This window comes from Littorina saxatilis, linkage group LG11, assembly GCF_037325665.1.
Source record: "Littorina saxatilis isolate snail1 linkage group LG11, US_GU_Lsax_2.0, whole genome shotgun sequence".
In the NCBI taxonomy this organism is placed as follows: Eukaryota; Metazoa; Mollusca; class Gastropoda; order Littorinimorpha; family Littorinidae; genus Littorina; species Littorina saxatilis.
This window is the reverse complement of record NC_090255.1, coordinates 14,416,608-14,436,487: the sequence shown is the minus strand read 5'-3', so window position 1 is coordinate 14,436,487 and position 19,880 is coordinate 14,416,608. Positions and strand designations below refer to the sequence as shown.

General features: G+C 39.4%; 2 protein-coding genes across 8 annotated transcripts in view; one reads left to right on the top strand and one right to left on the bottom strand.

Moving 5' to 3' along the window:
• The window catches only part of LOC138979825 (calmodulin-beta-like), a 174,930-nt gene extending 164,999 nt beyond the window's left edge, over window positions 1-9,931 (top strand). For all 5 annotated transcript variants that reach the window (XM_070352574.1, XM_070352572.1, XM_070352571.1 and 2 more), the window contains one exon: window positions 3,757-9,931. In XM_070352574.1, coding sequence (XP_070208675.1) covers window positions 3,757-3,794 — 38 coding nt within the window. In that variant the 3' untranslated portion in view covers window positions 3,795-9,931. The remainder of the gene's footprint in view (window positions 1-3,756) is intronic.
• Window positions 9,932-11,467: 1,536 nt separating this feature from the next.
• LOC138979824 (transmembrane protease serine 2-like) overlaps window positions 11,468-19,880 on the bottom strand; it is a 64,912-nt gene continuing 56,499 nt past the window's right edge. For all 3 annotated transcript variants that reach the window (XM_070352568.1, XM_070352567.1, XM_070352569.1), the window contains one exon: window positions 11,468-18,348. In XM_070352568.1, the coding sequence (XP_070208669.1) occupies window positions 18,172-18,348 (177 nt within the window). In that variant the 3' untranslated portion in view covers window positions 11,468-18,171. The remainder of the gene's footprint in view (window positions 18,349-19,880) is intronic.

Sequence of the window (19,880 nt, the reverse complement as noted above, 5' to 3'; positions counted from 1 at the left end):
TGTGCGTGTGTGTGTGTGGGTTTGAGTGTAAGTTTCTGCTGTTGTTTTTGTCATTGCTTTATGTGTTTGTGTGTGTGTGTGTGTGTGTGTGTGTGGGTTTGAGTGTAAGTTTCTGCTATTTTTTTTTCATTGCTTTATCTGTGTGTGTGTGTGTGTGTGTGTGTGTGTGTGTGTGAGTGTGTGTTTGTATGTATTTGTGCGAGTGCCTGCCTTTGTGTGCGTGCGCGCGGGTATAATTGTGCGTCTGTTCCTTCATATGTTTGTTTGCGTGTGCGCGTGCGTGCGTGTGTGTGTGTTTGTATGTATGTGTGTGTGTGTGTGTGTGTGGCTGGTGTGTGAGTGTGTGTGTGTGTGTGTGTGTTCGATGTTATGTGTGTGTTCGACAGTGTGTGTGTGTTTGACGGTACGCGGTGTGTGTGTGTGTGTGTGTGTGTGTGTGTGTGTGTGTGTGTGTGTGTGTGTGTGTGTGTGTGTGTGTTTGACGTTATGTGTGTGTTCGACGGTGTGTGTGTGTGTGTGTGTGTGTGTGCGTGTGTTTTTTTAATTTATTCTCTTTATTTATATAGCGCCTTATCCGAAGTTCAAAGCGCTTTATGCCGTGTGAGATGGAATTTTTTACACAATATATCACGCATTCACATCGACCAGCAAACCTCAAGCCTGTTAGGCGAATGTTCACCTTTCGCGGCCTTTATTCCAAGTCACACGGGTATTTGATGGACATTTTTATCTATGCCTATACAATTTTGCCAGGAAAGACCCTTTTGTCAATCGTGGGATCTTTAACGTGCACACCCCAATATAGTGTACACGAAGGGACCTCGGTTTTTCGTCTCATCCGAAAGACTAGCACTTGAACCCACCATCTAGGTTAGGAAAGGGGGGAGAAAATAGCGGCCCGACCCAGAGTCGAACACGCAACCTCTCGATTCCGAGCGCAAGTGCGTTACCACTCGGCCACCCAGTTGACGGTGTGTGTGTGTGTGTGTGTGTGTGCATCCCCCCATCCCCCCTTACCACACACTATTATGAGCTGAGTATTTGTGCCTCGATATTTTATTGATGTTCTTACGTGTTTATGTTGTTTATTATGATTCACCACACCCGAGTTTCTCGTAATTGAGATAATACAGTGTTCTATGTCTATGTCTATGTCTAACACACATGCACACGCGCGTACGCTAAACAAATCCAATCTTGACTTTCAACTTTATATAAACATACATCCTGTTCACAATTAACGAGGACAAACAAAATGTACAAATACCAAAGTACAACAATTTATCTTTTGTAAAAATTTGGACACACATTTTCCCAATTAATATGAAAGTCACTGAACTTATCTTCTTTTCACTACACCTTATATCTTGATTCTCCAAACACTGATTGATTTCTGCCTTTTCAAATTTACCAGTAACCCAAACGTTCGCTCTAACCAACCTATATTTTGTCCAAAACAGATTTACCGATACACAATCATAAAAAAAAGAAGAGGTTTAACATAACCGACTTCGCTACCACATAAACAAAAAATGTTTTATTCTCCCCAACATTCTGGTCAACAAAATCATTATTTTTGACAGTCATTCAATTTCAAGACAATCATCACAGCTTTGAACCGACCCTTTCGTTCAACCAGGCAGAAGCAACAACAATAGTAAAAGCTACAGCGCGATCAACGTTCGCCCATTTACGAACTCGCGATGAGATTTGTTTCCTTTGGTCACCAAGCCTACCGTTTACAAACGCATGCGCACTAATTGGGATTCCCCCAATTTCCTCGACCTTGACCTCAGAACTCTCGAAGCCACTACTTCGGCTTTCAATTTAGCTCTTGCATACCGAGTAGCTGGGAACTTTGCTTCCGAAGTTCCCACTTTCAATGTTAATTTGCAGGGTCTCTCACTTGACATCATTATACGACAATATTGCTTCTTAAATGTCCTTACCCATCCAAAAGAAACCTCCAACGCATACTACAATTGCAGGACATTCCTGTTTTTAAAGCAGCTCATTGGGAAATGAGCTCAGACAGAATATCAAAGACGTGAAATGCATCAATCGAGCAACTGTCGTAACTTGGCTACAATGAGACGGTCGGCTACCTTGCACCATAGACACAAACTGTGACATTCTTGTCAGTTTAATTTAGGTGAAATGCTTGAAACAGAGTGGCTTAAAAGCAACAGTTCGATCAGTTACTAACCGAAAAAAACGTGCTCGAGTCATTCGGCGAAGGTGGCGAGCTTTCAAACCATCACGACTGAATAACTCATATTACATCTTTTTATCACGCTTTTTTTTTCACACGAGTAGCCTGGTGCAGTGGTTTAAACGGATTCGGAAATTCGATCCGGCGCTCCGGGTTCAAGTGCCGCTGGGAGCAAAAGTTAAAAAAAAAAAAAAAAAAAAAATTTATTGATCTTTTTTTTTATAGGCCTCAATTGCATTCGCTGCAACAACCGGTTTTTGGCTCACGTAAGTGTAGCCTATGCGATCGTAACTTTGTCTGTCTGTGCGTGCGTGCGTGCGTGCGTGCGTATGTGCGTGTGTATGTCTGTGGTAGAAACTCTAACATTTGAAGACGTCACATTACATTGACGTCACATTATGACGTAAGAGGGTTAGACGTCACGCGAAGGAAGTACTGAAAGTCTCGGTCATTATTATTTTGAGCGCGCCGAGACTAGTTGGCAGTCGTGTCCTTGTAAGTAGGCTACATGCAGACAGACAGATCTAGATCTAGTGTCTCGCTTTCTTGCACAGTTTCACCTATGCTCTTTCTGTGTGTGTGTGTGTGTGTGTGTGTGTGTGTGTGTGTGTGTGTGTGTGTGTGTGTGTGTGTGTATGTGTGTGTGTGACGGAGTGATTGAGTTTGTGTTACTGTTTGTGGATTTCTTACGTGAGCCTTGATGGCTTCGCCTCTTGTTGTCTCTGTGTTCATTTTTTTTATTTGCGTAAAGAAACTGTCCTATGCTTTCACAAAAAAATCCAATCTTGACTTTAAGATAAAAAGCAGGAAAATAGAACAGAAAAAAAGATCAATAAAGACGGATGCTCCCCGATAACATGCATGCAACTGAGATAAAAAAAAAATTAAAAAAAGGAGACAAAAAGTTCAATTTTATCATTTATTTTTCTCCCTAACATTCAGGTCAACAAGGTCATTGTCATAGCTAGGCAGTCATTCGATTCCAAGACAATCATCACAGGTTTGAACCGACCCTTTCGTTTAACCATTCAAAAAACAACAGCAATAACGCTGTTAGTACTACAGCGCTCAACGTTCGCCCTTTTGAACTCGCGATGAGACTTGTTTCTTCTGGTCGCCAAGCTTACCGTTAACAAACGCATGTACTAGTTGAGATTGCCCCAATTTTCGCGACCTTGACCGAATACTCTCGAAGTCAGCACTACGGCGTTCATGCATAGGGAACAGTTAGAAAGTTAACTTCGGGAGTTCCCACTTTCAAAAGAGGCCTCTACTTCCAGTGTTTCTGACTTCCAGTTCATGCATACGGGCCCAGGTCATACACGCCGTATAGGTGGGGTTTCGGGTAGCGTTTGCTGTACAGAATTCTGGACATGATTTTCATCGCTATCTTTTCAACCTCGTAGCTCCGGAAAGTCATAAATAGACCACAGCTTTAACTACCCTTCCAAATCACAGCTCACTGTCTTTGCAACCTTTACCACTTGGAAATTAGCGTATAAATGTACAAATGTATTATTTCTGTCTCTTGGCTTTTTTTTCAGAGTTCATCAAAGTCTGGATAATCGCGGGCAAGAAGTAGGCCTCACCCTGACGTCGTCATGATGCCGTTGTCAAGAGCGTGTTTGTGACGTGCCTTCCCCGGCTGTGTGAAGCCCCTAGCCCCCTGCCAAGAAACCACGCCCCACAATTGTCACTTTCCTTCTCCCACAGGCTTTGAGCTTAGGATATGTCAACCCTCGTTTGATTTTGTTGTCTGCCTGTGTATCTGATTTGTTCAGCCATCAGTGGGAACAACTGGGTATAAAATGATCAATTATATATCAGATTTTGGTGCAACAGTAACAGGAATTTTCTCGGCAATGTTGCACATGGCAGACTATAGGGGGTCAAAATGTTGAATGGCATGGAGACAGACAGAATGAGGAGCAAAAGTAACTATGTTAAGGGGAAATGTATTGCTGTTGGAAAGGCTGTGGTGCATCTATGGGGCTAAGCCTGGGGATAAGGATTATCATCATCCATCAATCATTGTCACCTGGAACATTGAAACCTCTGTGAGGCACGTACCAGCATCTCTCTTACAACTAACCGTAATAAGTGTCAGTAATTATTGTTAGGATCGATGGTTTCATTGATTAATCATACGTTTTTGTATTCACCAAATGTTTTGAAAGATCAACTTTATATGCTCAGGTTTTTATTAACCTTTTCAAATTATACATTGTCGATTTTACATTGCCATTTGAGTATTTTTATTTTTATTTTTTAAATCCTAATGATGGAATCATTCGTGTCGGTGGTTACTGTTTTTTGTTTTCTTTTGTTATATACCTACATACTGTAAAAAAAGAGATTTTTTTTCTTCAGATTATTTGCTGACATTTATACGTTTGCGGTTAGCTGTACAATGTTAGAACCCTTCGCTCATGTAAAGATCGGATAACGTTCACCAAAACCTTTGTTTTCACCATGAATTCATGGTCATGGATGAGATTTTCAGTGAAGTACATGTGGTGTATTGTGAACTTAAGCCCTTTCCTTATGTCGTTGACCTGATTGTTGTGACCCGGCCATTTTAAGTCTGTGTTATCATCACACTTGTGATTTTTTCAACTAGTTACTGTTTGACTGTTTGCATATTCTTGTGTATTTTATTTCTATTTTGAAATGACAATATTCCCATACTACAAGTAATTATTCCAAAAAGTGTTTGCAGTATGCTGTATGTAATGTAACTGAGCATTACCATGTCGTTTGTTTTACGTTGGCATATGTTTTATTTGAGAAAGAAAATGAGAAGAGATTACATACAACTGTATTTTCTTTGATTATTAAACACACATAATGAAGGAACTCAACAGATTTAAACGCAAAATGCTGATTTTAGAGTATAGGAGGCAATTCTCTCAAGCAATGATTCCTCTGTTATATGTATGATATGAAGAGAGATGGAAAACCACTCCTTTGCAGAACTTGCAAAAAAACAGACGCTGTTTTTTCATTACCATCAGAATTAACTTAGATATGAGGGAAAACAAATGTGTGCTCATGAAAAAGAAAAAAAGACTTCTCCAAGTCACTGTAAGCTTATACATTACACATGAACACAGACTGTTAAGTATAACTGAAACCCACAAACCCACACAGACATCCACACACAGACACCCACAGACATCCACAGACACACACACTGTGTTCAACATGTTGTACCTATACCAGCGTATGTTCAGCTGGTCCTGTCTCAGGAAATTGTGTGCAAGCTGAAAGTTTGTTTATACAATTGTGCTTTTTGCCGCTCTCCTTGCTTCTGTCTGACAGGAAAAACACCAGTCTGTATGCACTATTAAAATTGCTGTTATAAATTTGTGCCTGTCAGGAGAAAACACTGTTTCAGCACACACGTCTTTGTATAAATCAATAGGAATGTGGCAGGAAGGCCATTAGCCTGAACAAAGCAATCCACACAGTGTGGAAATAGCTTATTGGAGGTATTTTCTCCATAAAAAGAAAGTACACAAGTCTGATGTAGTCCCAGGGAAAAGTCAAGCTCGAACATTCGATAACGAGAAAAAAACTTGTGTGAACTTTGTGTGTGTACTTCGCAAGTAGGAAAGGTAATTTTAGCTCAGTAAAAAACAATTTTTAGTGTAAAGTACTCTACCCCAACCATCCCTTACTGTCACAGCCATCTCAGGCAAATAAACTTGGCCGCAAAATTATTGCACCCATTTTACGTACCCCAACTAAAACATTCATTCCAGTGTCATTTAATTCAAACTTTCTATGCCATTAAAAACCCTCCACTTGGCTATCTCGCACACTTTTCGGATTAAAGATTTCTTTTACAGGGGTCACGTGACCGGTGCCAAATTCTAATTGGTAACTTGCGCTTTTGTCAGTTCGAATTTGGGGGTACCCTTATTTGGGCGGCAGTCAGACGTGACCCCTGTAAAGAAATCTTTGATCAGAAAAGCGTGCGAGATAGCCAAGTGGAGGGCCTTTAATGGCATAGACAGTTTGAATAAAATGACATGGAAATGAATGTTGGAGTCAAAAATGGATGCCAAACATTTTTTTGTCAAGTTTATTAGCAGGCTACTCCAAGTGGAACTTTGACTTTGTCTTTTCTTACGGTACGGTACGGTACAGATCTGAAGATCATTATAACTTCCTCTCATATGCATGCTCAGTTAACTTCAGCATACTTGCATGGTTTGGAGTCTAACCTCTGCCCAGAATGACACAATTATGTCCTTTCAATGTTTATACATGTAATATTTAGACACCATACACTCTTCTCCTCATACCAGTGTCATATGCCTGTGGCTCATTATCCCTGTGCATAGCTGTTCATTTAAAATGTTCAGTGCACTGATTCTATGTACGCCATCAAAGATCAGCCAGAATCAATCCGTGGTCCAGTGCAAAAAACAAAAACAAACCCCGAACCCTGCTCCTTTAAAAGTGACATAAAGTTGTGCATACAATTGCACATGTTTGCATAATATGCCTTTTCTTGCTTTTTGGGCATTGTTGTTGTTCTTTCATATTTATTATTGATTTATATTTGCACAGTATTTTGCTGACATCTTTTAACGCTCATTTTATTGAGTGATACAGTTTTAAAATGGTTGGCGGATTTCTGAACTTTTTTTTATCTTAAATGTAATTCGGATCATGACACTAGTTCTCTGTGTTTTAGCACATTTGATCTTTTTATTTAGGATTGACGGTTACAACCGTTTCTTGTACATTAAACAAAAACAAAAAGGTTCAATTTGAGTCATTTCTCCCTCTAAAAATACTGTATTTAGAAACAAACAAAACATGATCACCATTTTGCAGCCATCTTAAGGAATGTGGAAAACATTACTGCATTATTACGTTTCGGAAACTAACAAAAATTCATTGCATGTCATGGTGTGATTCCTACACCTGAATAGGCACACGTTTTTACTCGTGTTCATCCCACTTTTGACACTGATGTTTACAATGTGAATTATAAAGACAAGAATCTTCATTTTCAGAAATCTGTTATGAACCAGAACTTATAAAGGAATGATTAAAATGCTACAAAATAACATAAAAGCTTATTCTAACATAATGTCCTGAAAATTTGAATTGGTGATATCCGGCAGCTGACCTTGCCAAACCCACAAAAGAGTGACACCCAAACCTGCCTTTTTCTGACCTCTACGCAAGATGTGAGCCAAACTATATAACCTGTCCTGGACAGAACATTGTTTCTTTTTCTAATCTTATGCAGAGTTGTTCCTTTTAGCTTATTCTAATTTTTTCCCCAAAACTTTTATTTGGAATTTTGAGATTTTGTGCAGATTGATTGGTACATTGGGCAGGAGGGGAAACATTGATTTGAAAGACTCATCTAATGATGCCTGCAACAGCTTGGTTTAATCCCAAACCATATGATGTACAGGCAAACCGTCTGCATTGTCACACCTGTGCACTTTTTTTTGTTTAGTTGTAAAAAAGGAGTTTGTAACTTTGTTCCCCAAGTACATGTACACATCATATACTGTGCAAAAAAAGTATCGCATAGTTAGTTTGATGAATAATTTTATTGACATTTCATTCTTTCGAACAAACAATACATAAGCCGGACAGAAAAGTTTTTGAGCTTTTTTGATAGCACAGATGCATGTCTTTATTTGCTAGACTTTGCAGTTATTCATTGAGCGTGACCTTCACACAAACCAAGGTCAAAGTCAGTAACGAGTATGGCTTCCACGTGAGTCAATTACAGCCTGGCATCTCCTTGGATGGAAGCAATGAGTCTTCGCAAAGTCTGTTGGGGAATGTTGTCCCACTCTTGCTGTAAGGCCTGGAAGAGTTGTCTCCTGTTGGGAGGGGCGTTAACTCTCGCATTGAGCCTTCTTCCAAGTTCATCCCATGCGTGTTCAATTGGGTTCAAATCTGGGGAGAGAGAGGGCCAGGGCAGAGTGTTCACGTTGTTGGCGGCCAGGAAGTTTGTGGTGAGTCTGGCGGTGTGGGGTCTGGCGTTATCATGCTGGAACTGAGCCCGTGGCGTGGCCAGGAGGGGCAGGGCGTGTCGTTGCAGAATGTCCTGCACGTAGTGCTGGGCGTTCAGGCGGCCTGGAACTTCCACAAGCTGGCTCCTGCCAGTGTTGGTGATGGCCCCCCACCACCATGAGGAGGCGCCTCATCTGCGATACTTTTTTTGCACAGTGTATTTTGACAGATGTGAAATCATGAAATCGGTTTGAGTGGGCCTTATTCGGAAACTCGAAAGAAGTACATGTATTATCATTGTGAATTGTCAAAGCTTTAAACAATATTTTTGAAGTTGCTCATTGGTCCGTAGTGGCAGTTTTGTACAGCCTTTCTCGTGCAGGCAGCAAATGCCTAGAATTGTCAGTATTGCTGAAATAAAGTCTATATTTAGTTTTTGCACACCTATTGATTGGAATACCTATACAGGCATATATGCAAGCCTATCTGTGTGAAAAAAATATCTGCAAGGAAATTGCTTGCTTGATACAGTATGAATTACTTAGTACAGAGGCTGGATGGGTGATTGCTTCCCCTGAAACTTACATTACTTCACTCGCACTGTTTTGGATATGATTTCTCTGTGTTTTTGAGTCACTTGAGAAAAAGTGACTCTATGTAATCGGTCAGTGTTAGTCTGTCCGGCCGGCCGTCCGGCCGGCCGTCCGGCCGGCCGTCCGGCCGTCCGTCCGTCCGGCCGTCCGTAGACACCACCTTAACGTTGGACTTTTCTCGGAAACTATCAAAGCGATCGGGCTCATATTTTGTTTAGTCGTGACCTCCAATGACCTCTACACTTTAACGATGGTTTCGTTGACCTTTGACCTTTTTCAAGGTCACAGGTCAGCGTCAAAGGAAAAATTAGACATTTTATATCTTTGACAAAGTTCATCGGATGTGATTGAAACTTTGTAGGATTATTCTTTACATCAAAGTATTTACATCTGTAGCCTTTTACGAACGTTATCAGAAAAACAAGGGAGATAACTAGCCTTTTCTGTTCGGCAACACACAACTTAACGTTGGGCTTTTCTCGGAAACTATAAAAGTGACCGGGCTCAAATTTTATGTGAACGTGACTCATTGTGTTGTGAATAGCAATTTCTTCCTGTCCATCTGATGCCTCATATAATATTCAGAACTGCGAAAGTGACTCGATCGAGCGTTTGCTCTTCTTGTTTGCTTGTGGGAGTGAAACTGACTGATTCCGATGTTAGTGAAGCCTCTGTTAGGACTTGTAATTGAAATAAAAGTCAGTCGCCTAAGTAATTTCAGTAAAAGTGAACTGAACATTTTTTTTAAAACTATTTTGCTTGCATGCCTTTTTATAAAAATACATTTTGATGTGCTTGAATTGTAACCATATACTAACACCTTTTGCTTGTGATCTTTTTTCCTTACCATGAGATGGCTGTTACATTGTTTGCATTGCGGAGAGTCACAGTATTCTTTTCAGGATCAATAGGCACTTGAAGTTGGTTTTTATTATAAATACATCAAAATAAATAACTAGCCACAGTGGTGCTGCTGCTTGTTTGTTGCTATGTTGTGCCCAATTTTAAAATAGGACATTTTCCAAAATTTGACCAATGAATACCTAACCAATTTCAAGCGCCTGTGCTGATTGTGCCGCTGTGCCTTTGCTTACTGTGTTTCTTCCATAAAGATTAAATACTTATCAATCAACGTTGGCGTATGTGTGTGTTTTAATAGTGTATGTCTGTTTTGACTGTATGTGTGTTTAACTTGTGTATGTTTGTTTAGTGTGTGTGGTTTTTTTTTAAATTTGTGAATGTTTAACGTGTGTGTATGTGTACGGTAAAGTATTAGCAACAAGATGTCACTACGAAGAATGGTTGTACTTACTCCTTGCATAAACTTGGCCAAAACATTATTGCAACAATTTTTGCACGCTAAGAAAAACATTAAAACGCAGTTCATTTTAGTTAAACTTTATATGCTCAAAAAGGTAATTATGTCAGCTGTACATATCATTTGTCCGATTGATGGTACTTTGTATAGGCATCCCTATCAGCCTGTCAAACAAGGTCACCCCTAAAATCGACCTGACAAAAACCATAGCCCCGTATTTTAAAATCTGCAAAAAATGAATGAGGCAATAGGTGCTAAAGTTTGAGGCAGATCCGAGTGCTGGTTTACATTTGCTGGAGATGGGAACGCGCAAGAAAATGTATCGGTCACCGTCCTTGGTAATGCGTACAGTAGCTGTGGAGATAAACTGACCTTGGCCTGTGCTTCCTTCGCTGCGTTCACAAAAGCGCAACTCATCGAGCACAGCGCGCCGGAACAGGATAGTAACCACAGGCCCAGGACTGTTAGTCTCCACGGGTAGTGTACTCAGTACCACTGACGGTAATCGATAATTTTTCATGCGTGTTCCCATCTCCAGCAAATGTAAACCACCACTCGGATCTGCCTCAAACTTTGGCACCTATTGCCTCATTCATTGTTTGCTTAGCATGCAAAGTCACGATTTTTTAACCTAAAACCCTGAATTAATATGAATATTTGTTTAGTTCTTTCGGAAAAGTTACGTAATACGACACGCTAAGTATACACATTCGCAAAACGCAACACACATTTTGGTCAGCCTATTGGTCATAACTTCTGAAATTTCCAAAGCAAATCATTGAGAACTTGAGCAGATATGCCTCTTTGGGTGGAGGACCCCCTCAAAAATGGCCGCAAAACGTGCCTTTTTGGGGCCTCTGAAACGGTCGACACCTACCGCCTTAGACAAAAGGTATAAAGACTAGAGAAGTCAGGTGCATAAAACAAAATGTTCAGAACAGGAAATTGAATGGCCTTTCCAATGGTTGTCACAAGTGTTTGGTTTGTGCATATTCTGATTTTTTGCAGATTTTAAAATACGGGGCTTATGGTTTTTGTCAGGTCGATTTTAGGGGTGACCTTGTTTGACAAGCTGTAACGGGATGCCTATACAAAGTACCATCAATCGAACAAATGATATGTACAGCTGACATAATAACCTTTTGGGGCATATAACGTTCAACTAAAATAAATTGTGTTTTAATGCTTTTCTTAGCGTGCGAAAATTGTTGCAATAATTTTTTGACCAAGTTTATTATCTATTCTGTCGTCTCAAATATCTGTTTATGCAAACACAAGTTCTAAGAATAAATAAGACAGAAAGGACAAAAGAAGTACCTAAACACAATTAAGTAGGCTTTTGCAACAAAATAAGGTAATAAATATTTATTTAAAATACTGATATTCATGAAAAATAAATATCTCTTGCTCATTGTACAAACCATCAGCATAGATCAGCAAATAAAACTCATATCACAAATACATCAACTACTAGCAACTGCACTCACATCAAAAGAGAAACTATGACCATTAAGCTTCACAACCTGTGGTAAATTCATACACACACACACACTTAGACAATCACACTTACACTCAAATACTTACAGACCCACCCACCCTCCCACACACGCACACAGTGACTTACAGACACGCACCCACACACGCTCACACACAAATTATAAAGTTTGATCAGTCTGATTCACAACCAAAAGAATTCGAGATCGCAAAGCTTGATTGCTTCAGAAAATGTTTTGCTGCTATTAATTATTAAAGTTATTACCCATACTGACACTAGGAAAATAAGAGCATGAGAAGAATCAAACAAATCGTCATCTGCCAACTACAATTGCAGAAAATAAATGTAAATGATATATAAAAATATCAGTTGACAACTGATGCACTTTGTAAATGTGACAACAAACAAAACCGAACTAAACTTGGCCAAAAAATTATTGCAACAAATTTCAAACCCAAATTAAAGCATTAATCCCCGTGTCATTTTATTAACACTTTATATGCCAGAGAAGGCTGTTCACTTAACCTTCAGGATCACCATTTAGATTAAATATTTCTTTTACAGGGATCACGTGACCGTCGCTCAAGTAAGCTAAATCGACCAGACAAAAACGGAAGAGCCGAATGAAAAATCGACAAAAAATCACAATAGGCAAAACTTTGCAACTTTGACATACGAGAAGAAAGTCAAACCAATTATCTACCCTGAACAGATTGTTTTGTTTTGCTACCTTGCGTATTTCGCGTGCTAAGCTATTCCTACTGATGCAGGTGTCGATCGCAAGAGCGGTCAAAAACGGGAGTTTTTGCATCATTTTTTAGGGGTATCATGACAAAAAAGTCTGCACTTTAGCAATGACTTGGTGGATTGCTTTGAAACTTGTAGAATATACCAACATACTAGAGATACTTCGAGCGAAATGATGGATTGTTACAGGTGTTTGTTAAAATGTTATGCAATTTTTCAAAAGAAGTTTTTAATCTCGTCATAGGATTGTTCCCTTGGGTCCAAAAAATGTATGACTTTGCATGTCTTTAGAAAAATGATTGATACACACACTGCTAAAGTTTTATGTGCGTGTAAGCACTGACGCAAATTTGCTGGACCAGTAAACACGCTACATATTTAAGCGATGATTCTGGTGCCACAGCGATGCCCAGCCAAGCGGGACCGTAGCATGTTTTAATGAGGCACGCAGCGATAATTTACAGCTGTAAGCGCGAAACAGCGTGAACGTTCCATATTTTCCTCATGTGTTTGCATGACTAGCAAATTAACGCTAGCAGCTACACGCAAATGAAACTTAGAGAGAATCAATCATTTATCTGTAGATATGCAAAGTCATGAATTTTTTGGACACAAGTGAACAATCCTATGACAAGTTTAACAACATTTTCCGAAACATTGCGTCACATCTGGATAAATAAAAGTAACGATCCAAACTTTCGCACGAAGTATCTCTAGTATGTTGGTAAAATATTCTACAAGTTTCAAAGCAATCCACCAAGTCATTGCTAAAATGTAGCGCTTTTTGACAGGATACCCATACAAATTGACGTAAAACGTTCCGTTTTTGACCGCTCTTGCATCAGTAGGAATAGCATAGCACGCGAAATACACAAGGTAGCAAAACAAAATAATCTGTTCAGGGTAGATAATTGGTTTGACTTTCTTCTCGTATGTCAACGTTGCAAAGTTTTGCCTATTGTGATTTTTTGTCGATTTTTCAATGGGCTCTTCCGTTTTTGTCTGGTCGATTTTGAGGGTACCCTTACTTGAGCGGCAGTCACGTGATCCCTGTAAAAGAAATATTTAATCCAAAAGGTGATCCTGAAGGTTAAGTGAACGGCCTTCTTTGGCACATACAGTTTTAATTAAATAACACAGGAATTAATGCTTTACTTTTGGGTTTGAAATTTGTTGCAATAATTTTTTGGCCAACTTTATTACAACACCAACAAGCAATAAACAAACAAGTCGCGTAAGGCGAAAATACAACATTTAGTCAAGTAGCTGTCGAACTCACAGAATGAAACTGAACGCAATGCAACGCAGCAAGACCGTATAGCCTACTCGTAGCATCGTCAGTCCACCGCTCATGGCAAAGGCAGAGAAATTGACAAGAAGAGCGGGGTAGTAGTTGCGCTGAGAAGGATAGCACGCTTTTCTGTACCTCTCTTCGTTTTAACGTTCTGAGCGTGTTTTCAATCCAAACATATCATATCTATATGGTTTTGGAATCAGGAACCGACAAGGAATAAGATGAAAGTGTTTTTAAATTGATTTCGAAAATTTAATTTTGATCATAATTTTTATATTTTTAATTTTCAGAGCTTGTTTTTAATCCAAATATAACATATTTATAGGTTTTTGGAATCAGAAAATGATGGAGAATAAGATGAACGTAAATTTGGATCGTTTTATAAAAGAATATTTTTTTTTTACAATTTTCAGATTTTTAATGACCAAAGTCATTAATTAATTTTTAAGCCACCAAGCTGAAATGCAATACCGAAGTCCGGGCTTCGCCGGAGATTACTTGACCAAAATTTCAACCAATTTGGTTGAAAAATGAGAGCGTGACAGTGCCGCCTCAACTTTCACGAAAAGCCGGATATGACGTCATCAAAGACATTTATCAAAAAAATGAAAAAAACGTCTGAGGATATCATACCCAGGAACTCTCATGTCAAATTTCATAAAGATCGGCCCAGTAGTTTAGTCTGAATCGCTCTACACACACACACAGACAGACAGACAGACAGACAGACACACATACACCACGACCCTCGTCTCGATTCCCCCCTCTATGTTAACACATTTAGTCAAAACTTGACTAAATGTAAAAAAGACAGGAAAAAAGAGGAAATACTACCATAGAAACATCAAGTCTAAAAGAGACTGATGATCTGTTGAATACAAATAATATGCACGACTTACAAATTCATAGAAAATTGCTATAGCTATTCAGTCATTTAGGAACAAATGTAGTCACAACCACAGAGTGAGATGAGTATCTATGATGTGTACAACCAACAAGAGGTTAAAAGAAAACACAGGCTAGGCAGTTTTCTTTTGATTCATGGCAAGGACATCCAAGAAAGAAATAACACAAGTTTTCCATTACTTTGTCATCCTTTCCTCACGCTCTGTCTTTTACTTCTTCTTTCTTTTGATTAGCACTGCCCTCTTTGGCTGTGAAGACCAACACAAGTGAGTCACAAAGTAAGCAAACTGGAGAATGGACTACTCCAGCGTCAACGTCAACAAAAACCTTTTAACATACACGAACTCTAAAGAGCAAAGGCAAGGATTATATGTCTTAATTATCCCACATTTCCTCTTTTTTGTGACTAACAAAAGAATTAAAAAAAAAATTTCTCTTAATTTCGCAAAATGCAGCTTTTTGGCTTTAATCTCTTGTAAGCATACCATAAAAAATGTAGCTTCAAAGACAAGGATAATGTTTGATTGTTGCAATCTAATTAATACACAATGAAAGTTGCACACGCATATATACATCATAATATAAAATTATGAGCTAGCATTAAGTGAAAAGGTACAGTCACAACCACAAATAACGTTATGGCAAAAAAGTGCACGACCTGGAAGATGATATGATATCAAATCTGATATGGGAAGTGACAAAATCGGTCAATCAACAAGTTAAAATACAAAACAACAAGCAGAACTCACAACTCTGCATTAACGACAAAAACATAAATACTTTAACTTACAGATTTTGTCAAACACAACTCTTTTTGATCTCAGTTTTCCTAGCACGCCCCATCTTTCACACATTCTCAAGCGCTGCAAACAGTCTCTTGCTATCTCAAAAAAAAACAAGTCGCGTAAGGCAAATTTACTACATTTAGTCAAGCTGTGGAACTCACAGAATGAAACTGAACGCACTGCATTTTTTCACAATGACCGTAGTCCGCCGCTTGTGCATAACGGAGTGAAACTGACGAGCCTGTTCAGCACGGTAGTGGTTTCGCTGTGCTGCATAGCACGCTTTTCTCTACCTCTCTTCGTTTTAACTTTCTGAGCGTGTTTTTAATCCAAACATATCATATCTATATGTTTTTGGAATCAGGAACCGACAAGGAATAAGATGAAATAGTTTTTAAATCGATTTCGGAAATTTAATTTTGATCATAATTTTTATATTTTTAATTTTCAGAGCTTGTTTTTAATCCAAATATAACATATTTATATGTTTTTGGAATCAGGAAATGATGTAGAATAAGATGAACGTAAATTTGGATCGTTTTATAAAAGAAAAAAATTATTACAATTTTCAGATTTTTTAATGACCAAAGTCATCAATTAATTTTTAAGCCACCAAGCTGAAATGCAATACCGAAGTCCGGCCTTCGTCGAAGATTGCTTTACAACAATTTAAATCAATTTGATTGAAAAATGAGGGTGTGACAGTGCCGCCTCAACTTTTACAAAAAGCCGGATATGACGTCATCAAAAGTATTTATCGAAAAAAAGAAAAAAATGTCCGGGGAAATCATTCCCAGGAACTCTCATGTCAAATTTCATAAAGATCGGTTCAGTAGTTTGGTCTGAATCGCTCTACACACACACACGCACAGACACACACAGACACACACACACACACACACATACACCACGACCCTCGTCTCGACTTTAGTCAAAACTTGACTAAATGTAAAAAGAAAAGATTTTTTGTTTACAGAATTGTCAGAGAGGGAGAAGTGTGATAATTATGAGCGATTGTTGACAGACAGTGCACCCTGCATCACAGTCCTGTCTACTGTGCCCCAGTCACTCACTCCAGTCTAGAATCTCGCACAGTAAATCGCATGCACATACCTGTGCAACCTGATAGACTACAGTATACGTCAGCCCAGGTATTTAGTATTAGTGTGGCAACATGCTGCACAAGCTCCTCGAGCAATATAAGAAATGTAGCTAATTAAGCTAATTAAGCCCCCCCCCCCCCCCCCCCCCATTCACAAAACCCCTTATTTTTTTTTAGATTAATGACATACATACGCAGAGCTGATAAAAAAATGTGAGCACATTTATAAAAAAACCAAAACCTAGTATACATTGGCCCCCTTCCCTTTAAAGACGCTCTTTTCTCACATTTTCTCTTCAAAACATCGATAAATGTAGCTCTACTTTAAGACTCCCTCATTTTTTAGACCTCATTTTCTCAGACTTTTACTTCTCCAATCTCCAATCTGTCACAGAAGGTTCCACTGTAGAATGTTTGAATGTGTTGATTATGTTCCACTGTAGAATGTTTGAATGTGTTGATTATGTTCCACTGTAGAATGTTTGAATGTGTTGATCATGTTCCACTGTAGAATGTTTGAATGTGTTGATTATGTTCCACTGTAGAATGTTTGAATGTGTTGATTATGTTCCACTGTAGAATGTTTGAATGTGTTGATTATGTTCCACTGTAGAATGTTTGAATGTGTTGATTATGTTCCACTGTAGAATGTTTGAATGTGTTGATTATGTTCCACTGTAGAATGTTTGAATGTGTTGATTATGTTCCACTGTAGAATGTTTGAATGTGTTGATTATGTTCCACTGTAGAATGTTTGAATGTGTTGATTATGTTCCACTGTAGAATATGTTTGAATGTATTGATTATGTTCCACTGTAGAATATGTTTGAATGTGTTGATCATGTTCCACTGTAGAATGTTTGAATGTGTTGATTATGTTCCACTGTAGAATGTTTGAATGTGTTGATTATGTTCCACTGTAGAATGTTTGAATGTGTTGATTATGTTCCACTGTAGAATGTTTGAATGTATTGATTATGTTCCACTGTAGAATATGTTTGAATGTGTTGATCATGTTCCACTGTAGAATGTTTGAATGTGTTGATTATGTTCCACTGTAGAATGTTTGAATGTGTTGATTATGTTCATTTGGTTTTTAACACTAAGAACTGACTGCATAAGCCGTACAAATACTTCAGTAAAAAAAGTCTTTAAAAAATAGCGTTTTCACATTATAAATGCAGTCATTATGTGAATATAGTGATTTTCAATGATTGGCAGCTAAGAGCTTTTAACACAATTGTTCAGCATGTGACGGCTGAGTGATCAAACAGCACAGCCCCTTTTCCCACACCACATGCCACAGTAACAAGGGATCACCGTAACGTCCCACCACAAGCACATAAAGACTCTGTTCTTCCTGTGGACGCATGATGTTGGGAAGTTGCCTCCCTTTCCATGCTGAACAGCCCATAATGATGTGGAGCAAGTGAGAGAACTGCTTTCAAGAGAACTGCATGAGAAACCGCAGTGTTTCTGGAAAGAAAATTCCGAGTCATTATGCAACGCACCCATTCAATCCTCAACTGTCTCCACGGTAAATGCTGCCATGCTCTTCATTACATATCCCAGCATGCTAGGACTCGATCGCTCTTAAAATAGACTCAACAGTGAGACACAATGCATGTGAAAGTCAGACTGCATCGTGCTATGGCGTGACTGGCTGAGGAATGAGGAATGTGGGTAGTCTTGCATGGCGGCCAGGTGGTGTGTATGCACAGAGCATCATGTTTCCTTGGTCTGCTGCTGGATCCAGTGCACAATGCTGGCGGCACGCATGAAGCGATTTGCAAGAAGGGATGGTTGATACAGTCCACAGCCCAAACTGCCGCGACTCATGACGCCGCCCAACATCCACCGGCCGCTGGGCGACAAGCACATGAGTGGTCCACCGCTGTCCCCCTGTGCACACAGATAACACACGCTGTCAGTCTGGGGAAGTCACAATGGACACACAACATTCTGGGATGTATCCAACCACACCTGCTGATGCAGATAGGCAGTTAATACAAACCTTATTCTTTTCTCTGCAATCAAACATGTTACAAATGAGTACCTCAGTAGTAACAATTACTGTTTGTCACTGCATGGAACTTATTCTTCAAAGCGGGTTTGTTTGCCCTCAGGCGGGTTTGTTTGCCCTCTTTTTCGCAAGGAAAATTAAGCAACCCTTTTTAAAAATGTGGAAGTTATTTCCGAACATCATCTATTTCAATATTTTTTTAAAACTCTTTACAGCCTGAGTTTTGTCAATAAAAAAGCGCTTGTGCTGTGGATCTGCAGGAGTGGTGAACCTGATAACTCTCCACTAAAGGTGCAATTCCAGCCTTATAGTTTGCCGATGTAGACATCCAATTTTTTTAAAGAATCCCTCACGCTGTACTCCGGTACTCTGCAAGCTCAAATTGGCCAAGTTTCATTGCTTCGGGTACAAATCAACCAAATCAAATCAAATTTTATGAGGGTTGTGGCATAAGCATTACAAACAAGCTTTTTTTTCAACCAGCCCTTGCCTAGAGAGGGACTACTCTAATCGAAAATTTTAATAATAAATTTTCATTTGATTAATATACTTACCCGAATCACATATATATATGCATTGACCTAGTTTTAGATGCTTATCGTCTGAAAAATCCGCTTCCCGTGAAGTTAAGGGAAGCAACCCCTCACAAAAAACACTGACTCAGTGAGTTAGTCAGTTGGTTAGTCCATGGGGGTTGTCTACCCTGCCACAGGTGGCGCGGCCAACTACCGGTGTGAACACATGGTCGTATCATGCCACTTTAAAAGAATACATAGAAACTATAATGCGGGGATGGTATTAATCAAATGAAAATTTATTATTAAAATTTTCGATTAAATTACATATTACTTACTCCGAATCACATATATGCAGATAGCAAAAACCTGGTGGAGGGAACCTATAGTATTCCTTAGGCCCCTTGGTTATGTTCTGGCAAGAACCTGGCCCGCTGCGACTAAAGCAGGAAGTGAGCGGGAACCATCTTGACACATGTCTCGTAAATAGAAATTGATAAAGACATCGTCAGACTTCCAGTATGCAGTGCGTATAACTTTCTCCAATCTTCTAGATCGAAGAACAGCTCATGTACTCGAGCCTTGGCCAGAGGGAGGACAGAGTGCCCCCACCCCCTTCTCGGTACAAGACCACTCATATGCCTGCTTAATGAGCGAAGAGACCCACCGAGTCAGAGTGAGTTTAGAAATATCTTTTTCTCTTTTGGTGTTCACCGAATGAAAAGGAGCGTTTGGCTCTTAGCTTTAATAGGCTGTGTATGCCGAAGGTAAAGGTCAAGAGCTCTTACGGGGCAGTTGACCATATCAGGGTCGTCTGCTGCTAGGATCTGACTAAGATGGACAGGACCGGCGAAGGCTGATCTGGTCTCTGGTTCTTGGCCAGAAAACCAGGGCGA